Source organism: Acanthisitta chloris, unplaced genomic scaffold, assembly GCF_000695815.1.
Source record: "Acanthisitta chloris isolate BGI_N310 unplaced genomic scaffold, ASM69581v1 scaffold28808, whole genome shotgun sequence".
Classification (NCBI taxonomy): Eukaryota; Metazoa; Chordata; class Aves; order Passeriformes; family Acanthisittidae; genus Acanthisitta; species Acanthisitta chloris.
In genome coordinates this window covers 5,161-12,018 of record NW_008686899.1, presented here as the reverse complement: position 1 = coordinate 12,018, position 6,858 = coordinate 5,161, and the positions used below count along the sequence as shown (strand labels likewise).

Sequence of the window (6,858 nt, the reverse complement as noted above, 5' to 3'; positions counted from 1 at the left end):
CTCTGTGCCCAGCTCCCACAGGCTCAGCACAGTGCTCCAGTTGGAGTGTTTGGACTGTAATTGGAGTGTCTGGGCTGTGATTGGAGTGCTGGGGCTCTGTCCATTCCTGTTTTGGAGAGCAGCTGTTAATGGCTGTGGGAATGCCTCCATCTCCCTGCCTCCTGCAGGGATTGCTCAGAGGAAGGCTCAGAGGTGGTGGGGAAGAAAAGCTGCCGAGCTGGCCTTCCCTCGACTGTTGCAAATCCATGGGTGTTACTGGCTGTCTCTGTGTCGAAACCACAAACCCATCACGGGGTGTTGCCCCTCCTCAGTGTGATCGGGAACTCAGCACAGGGAAACCCTTGTCTCAGGCAGGGCAGCCTGAGGGAGGTCCCTGGTCCCTCCTGGGACCTCCCGTGTCCCCCAGGAAGCATGTGGTGGAGTGACCTGTGGTTCACAGGTTCTGCCTTTGCTGGGCACTGCTGACTCCAGCAGGATGTTGTTTGGCATGGATTGAGCTCCGAAGCATGGGCTGCTTTTTCCAGCTACCAAAGTGCACGTGGCCATCGGTCCCGTTTGGGCCATGTTGGGCTGTGTTCACTTGGAGAAGGATGCAGGGCTTGGAGTCCAGCAGCTCCTGTGCCTGGCAGGAGGGACAGTCGGAGATGTTTGCTGCCTTGTTTCTGTTCCCCTTTGGGGTGCTGGGAGGATCAGCATGCAGCTCTTTCTTTGGCATGCTCTGCCCTTGGCACATGTTGGTTTCACCCAATTTGCTTCTGCAGGAGTGTGTGTGGCAGAGAGGACAAGGAAGAGGGAAGGAAGGAAATCTTGGCGATACGAAGGGCAGGTGCACATGGAGCCTGGCTCCTGACTGAGGATATGAGTTCCCCAGCAGCAAATAGTGCCCAGTGGTGCTTCCTCTCTGGGCTGAGACACGAGACACCCTTTAGCCTTCCAGAGGATCCAGACGACATACCCCAAACGCTGTGGTTGTGCTGCAAACCCCTCCTGCTCCACTTGAAGCATTTGTATCCACACATCCCCAGGGACATTTGTCCTGGCTGTATTCAGCGCAGTGCAGGTGTAGCAGAGCACAGTGCAGGTGTCGCAGAGCACAGCACAGGTGTGGTGTACGTGTGTGCACAACTGCCAGGGGCTGTCCTGGTGTGACAACCTGAAGCCTTCCTGCACATCTGCCTGTGCTCTGCTGCCGTCCTGGGTGTGGTGGCGTGGGTGACACAGGTACATCCCTTGGGATCAGGGCCCTTTCCAATCAAGTGCAGCTGGCAGTGTGCCAGGCAGGTGACTGCGTGCTGAGATAAACTGTTACTGCTATTGACCTGCGCTGGGAAACTGCACTTCCCCTTGCTGGAACGGTGAGTCACTGAGCAGATGCTGCCAGGTGGTCGTAAAACCAGAGACCTGTAAAAGCTTTTGCACTGCCATGGGACGCTCGGGAAGGTGAGGAAGCTGTTCCTCGTGGCTGCAGCCTGGGCAAAGTTCTGGCCCATGGCTCGTCAGGCACTGGCCAGCCCCTGGCAGGGTCTTGTCTGGCAGCAGGACGTGCTGGATCTCTGTGCCATGTGGGCTTTCCTGCAGCTCCTGGACCCCCAGTGGGCTCGGCAGCCACCTCAGCAGTGGGATGAGCCCATGGGCAACAGGGTGCCGTGGCATTAGGGCAGTGCCAGCTCTGTGAGTGTGTTGTGGGGGTGGGGAGGAGGTTACAGGAACCAGCAGTGAATCGGCAGCGTCTTACTCAAGGCATTCTTGGAACTGCTCTGGGGCTGAGTTAGGAAACCTGCTGCTATTTTAAGGACGAGGTGGTTTTTATGCCACGGGTTCTTTGTTGCAGCCTGTGTGTGACTGGCCGTGGGATAAGCCTCTACCAGGGACCCACCCAGGGCTGTGCTGAGGAGAGCAAGTGCTTCCCGGCTCCATTTGTGCACAGAGTGGCCATGCAGCCTCTCCTTGGCAGCACTCCCGGCTCTCCTGTGGCTCTTCCTTCCTGCCCTGCTGCAATGGTGTGCTTGAGAATAACATGCTGTTTCCCCTGAAAACCTGTGCTGAGCTGTGTCCCACCTGCTCTCTCTGCTGGCAGAGCTGTGGTGGTGAGTGGCCACAGGGGCCAGGCGCCCTGGCAAGAGTCTGATCTCATCCCCGGGGGCTCCTCAGGAAGTGAGAGGGTGAAATAATTTGCACTTCTTTTCTGTGTCTCTATTTCGTGTGAATTGACCTGTCAGAGAAGGGAGATGGATGCCTCTTCATGTCACTGTCCTGGGAAGGGGGTTGGTCACTGGGCAGCAGCGTTGGGATGGGCTGGACAGGCTTGGCCTGTCTGCCTGGGGCTCTCAGGCTGGTTCCTCCTCTGAAAAGCTGTTTGTCTTATCTCAGTGTTTCTAAGATTCGCTGTGGTGCAAAACAGCCTCTAATGCAGTGACAGGGACTGGTCCTGGGTTCTTTTGAGGCCTGCATGCAGTGTCCCTGGGGCACACTGAGCCTGCTGTGCCCCCGGTCAGGGCACATGGTTTGGGCTGTGCCGGGGCACTCCCAGTCACAGTCCTGCAGGCTCTTGCTGGGGTCAGGTCACCTACAGGATCTGTAACCCTCGTTGTATGTGTGTAATGCACTCTGAAAACAGGACTGTGTGAGACCACCAGGCTGTCCCTTTGGCTGCCACACTGCCTCTCTTCTCCCCGTTTTCCCCACAGGCCTGTGGCTGTACCTGGCAGGGAGTGACCTGCCCTGCCTGACCCTGATCGGCTCTCCGAATTTTGGATACCGATCAGTGCATCGTGACCTGGAAGCTCAGGTTGCAATAGTGACAGAAAACAAAGCCTTGCAGCAGCAGCTCCATCAGGTAAGTGCAGATTCCGGGGAGGTAATGGGGATGTTGTGGTTCTGGGTCACACAGGGAATGCTGATGACGCAGTGGCAATAAAAACCTCCAGCTACAATAACTCAGAAGCTGCTGGAGCGTGGGGAGTCCTGAGGAGCTGTCAGTGAAGTGACTATTGATGAGCTGCCTGCTGCGAGTGCCTGGTGCTGGGAAATGAGGCAGTAACGGGAAGGAACATGTGTCCCCAGTGACCTCGGGCACCAGCAGTGCTTGGATGGGGATGGCAGAGAGCGTGGGGAGGATCTGCTGGCTCCTCTGCTCACCCACCACACTGCACCTCCCAAGCCTTCACCCTGATTTTGGGCATTGCCAAGGCCGTGCTGTGCTCAGGGATAATGAGGCCAGGCCCTTGGAACGGCTGAGTCTGGACTGGAACAGGATTTCTGGGCAGGTCGGGTTGCCCATGAGGCTCTGTGACATAATTCATGTCTTGAATAATAATGTGACATTGTATAATCTTGACACAAACATTTTTCAGTGGTTTGATGTTCAGTGTCCCAGGGTGTTTCTGTGGTGTTTTTTTGTTTTAATTAGGCAGCTTGGAGTGTTCAGCACTTCTGCTGCTGCTGCTTTGAATCCTGCCTGGTTCCCAGTTGTCCTGACTCTGAGTCTTCTGCTGGAACTGACTGTCCCAAGTCACTTCTGCTGTAGGGGTTTGGTGCCTCTGTGTGACTTGGGGACCTCAGAAATGCACTCTGTGAGGCAGGTCCTGGCAGAGTTGCCTGCAAGATCAATGGGAATTGCCCTCTTGCATCAGGGCTCTTCCCCAGGATGAGTCAGAGTGCATCTAATCAAAAACAATTCTATTACTGGAAGAGTTGCTTGAATATTTCAATTCATATCTTGCCTCTGCTTGTTTCTAATGGAAGGGGAGAATCAATGGAAATGTGACACAAAGGAATTTTCTCACACAGGGCTGCAGTGATCTCATTGAAAGGCTTTAAACCATTCCCGATTGCTGGAAGCTGATTCTGAGATGTGCTGGGTGTTTACTTTCTGTGGTCTTTTTTAGAAGACTTAATCCATTCCTGGGACTCTGCCATGAAATCACTTTGCCTACGTAACCTTCAGTTCCATTTTGAAAATGTGGGCTGAGATTGGGAGGAAATGTGAGTGGTCTGGATGTCTTTGGGTGCTCCTCTGAATGAACTGAGCTCGATTCAGGGAACTGGCCTCGCCTGGAGTGCTTGGACCTCCCCGTGTGGGATGGCCATGGTGCAGAATCCTCACAGCAGGGTAGATTGTAGCTCCTGGAGCATTTGGGGGCTCTAAAATTGGAGTGAATTGGCACATGGATGTTCTCCTTCTGCTGTTGGTTCATCTTTTTGATGCTGCTTTCCAGTGCTTGGTTCCTGCTTCCCTGTTCCACCCTGAGTTTAAACTGTGCAAAGTACTTTCTGCTGTTTGTGGCAGCTTCACTGATGAAAAAAAGGGTGATGAACAGACTTAGAGGAGCTGTTGTGCTGCTTGGTTGCCTGCAGATCCCAAAAGCTGCCTGGCTGTGCTCACAAACCCTCCTTACCTGTGACCAGAACGCTGCTCTCACGTGTGTGAGCTGTGTTATCAGCAGGGTGGTTCATTTCCTCCCTCAGCAGCCGGGGCCGCTGCGGGGGCACGAGTGTTTCTGGTAACTTAGCTGAGATCACGACTGCACATTCATCTGGAAACACAGTGCCTGAGCTATGTCTAGAAAGAGCCGCGTAAGCCGGTCCCGGGGGGTTTGGGTGAGGTTTCCTTTTCTGGCAATTACAGCCAGGGATTGAGGAGTTTTCTGAAACTGAAGCTCAGCTCTCGCAACTGTGGGGCACAAAAAAGCAAAACACTTCTACCCGTGCTCTTCGTAGAGTTTAAGTTGCTAATTCTTGAGGAGAAATGATGCATCCTTTTGGCAGGATCCCCGGCCAGCTCTATCTGAGAATTCACTTCTCTCAAATGACATTATGTAATTCAGCACTTGGGATTTACTGGGATTGTGTTTCTCCCCCTGTTTAGGAGCAGGAGCAGCTTTACCTCTGCTCAGGTGTGGTCTCATCATCAACATTTGAGCAGCCAAATCGCTATGTGAAGCTGTGGGTGAAGCTGGTGACGCCTCTGATCAAGAATTTCTTTTGAAAGAAGAAAATCTGCTGCTTTGGGTGAGTTTGCTGCTGTTGTGCAGAGTTTATATTGCAGTGACTGCAGTGAATAGGTGCAGTGCTTTGTCATGTGAAAAAAAGAGGTGATAGACACATAGATGATACGAGGAAAAGCAGGCACCTTTCTTTTCCTCTGGGGTACTGACTGCCATGGACTGAGATCAGTGCTCAGGTCCAGGCTGGGTTTATCTACTGGAATTCCCAGCAGGGTCACTGACAGGGAACCCACATGGGGGTATTTCCCATGACCCGTACAGGGGTATTTTCCATGCATGGAAGTAAAACTCCCATTTCTGAAATGTCCCTTTCAGACTTTCATGGAGAGGAACTGTGTGTGTCTTATCTTGACCAGCCAAGAGAAAACACTGCTAGAATACCTGAAGTGTTTTGTCTTTTTATCCAATCAGAGCTTTGCTTTGCCCCCGTGGGTGTTGGTTAACAGGGGTAGTTGGGTTTGCTTTTCTGGTGTCCTGGGTTTCCTGGCTGTGCCACTGCCCCATCTGAGCCTCAGGACATTGTCCTTGGACTGTTCTGTGCCGTGCAGAGTCAGTGCAGTTGGCACTGGTCTGTGTGTGCCCAGGATGTAACATGTTCCCATATCACTTTTCCTTAGCTGACCATGGCCTCCCCCTCGGGGGGGGTGTGCCTGGCTTCTTCAGGCTCACACGTGTGTTATGAGTGTCTTTCATGAGATGTGGAGGGGCAGGAGAAGACTTTTGGTGCTGATGTGGGTTTGTGATGTTACCTGCTGAAACTGTGAGGCTCAAACTGTAACATCCTGCAAAGAAGGTGGTTGGAAACCTGGTAAAAACATGTGAGAGTCACTGATGGGGTGTGAGCAGGGGTTCTGCCCTGACAGTGCCACAAATGGCACCTAGTAAAGGCTGATGCTAAGTTTGAAGCTCAGTGGTAACTGGTCCTAAATGCTGCTATGCTAAAGAAATGAGCAGCTCAGCTCTCCCTGCCTACCCTTGAGGCTGCTCTGACCTAAAGCTGTGAGGGAAGCTTTAGGCAGCTGTATTTTAGAACCAATGTTCATACATCTCACAGAGTGGGATGTCGGTGCATTGTTTCACGCTGAAGGGACAGACCTTGGCAGATCTACTCACCCTAATATGTGCTACTGCTGATCCAAACGATTTGTTGTGGAGAAAGGGCAGAGTGGGTTCTGTACCCTAGATAAACACACAGTGGACTTCAGAGTGACCTGTCTGCAGCTAGACCTTCCCTGGGCTGTGCAGGTTGAGTGTGGGTGAACTGGGCCAAATCTGCACCTTTCTTCTTCTGTCTGCTCCACCCAAACACGTGCTCTGTGCAGGAGCTTCTGTTCAGTACACACTGAGCCGTCACACAGAGCAGTGGGAAGACAGAGAGCCAGGAGAGAGAAGGGAAGGTGCTCACTGCAGTTGTTCCATTTGGCTTCCCACCGTGGTCTGGCACCAGGGCCGCGTCAGAAACCACCAGTGCAAAACCAGTGTCTGCCCCGAGACCCTGCGTGCCAGGGAGAGCATGGCCAGCGTGGGTCATAGTGACACTGTGCTAAAATGCTCCTGGTACCACCCAACTTGCACAACTTGGAGGTGTTTACAAGTGGAAGCATTGTCTGTTTTCCATGATCATTAAGGTTTGGTCCTGCAGCAGCAGAGTGACACGAGGCAGGACCCTCTGAGCAGCTTTTTCTCTGTCTCCAGGTGGAGGTGTGCCCTTGCATCCGTGTCTTACAGACAGGGCATTCATAGATGGTGGTGGTGTCCGTGTGCTCTGCAGGGATGGCTCTGAGCAAGATCACTGTCATGGGTGTCAGCTCCTTCAGCCACGCGTCGGTGACCACCCCGGAGGGACGTCCCT

At 53.2% G+C, this 6,858-nt stretch overlaps 1 protein-coding gene across 1 annotated transcript in view; it reads left to right on the top strand.

The window, feature by feature from the left end:
• Positions 1-5,012, top strand: part of PGS1 (phosphatidylglycerophosphate synthase 1) — a gene marked incomplete at its 5' end in the record, with an annotated part of 10,013 nt that extends 5,001 nt beyond the window's left edge. Inside the window, 2 exons of the mRNA XM_009080385.1 lie at positions 2,688-2,836; positions 4,868-5,012. Coding sequence (XP_009078633.1) covers positions 2,688-2,836; positions 4,868-4,987 — 269 coding nt within the window. The remainder of the gene's footprint in view (positions 1-2,687; positions 2,837-4,867) is intronic.
• Between the last annotated feature and the right edge of the window lie 1,846 nt (positions 5,013-6,858).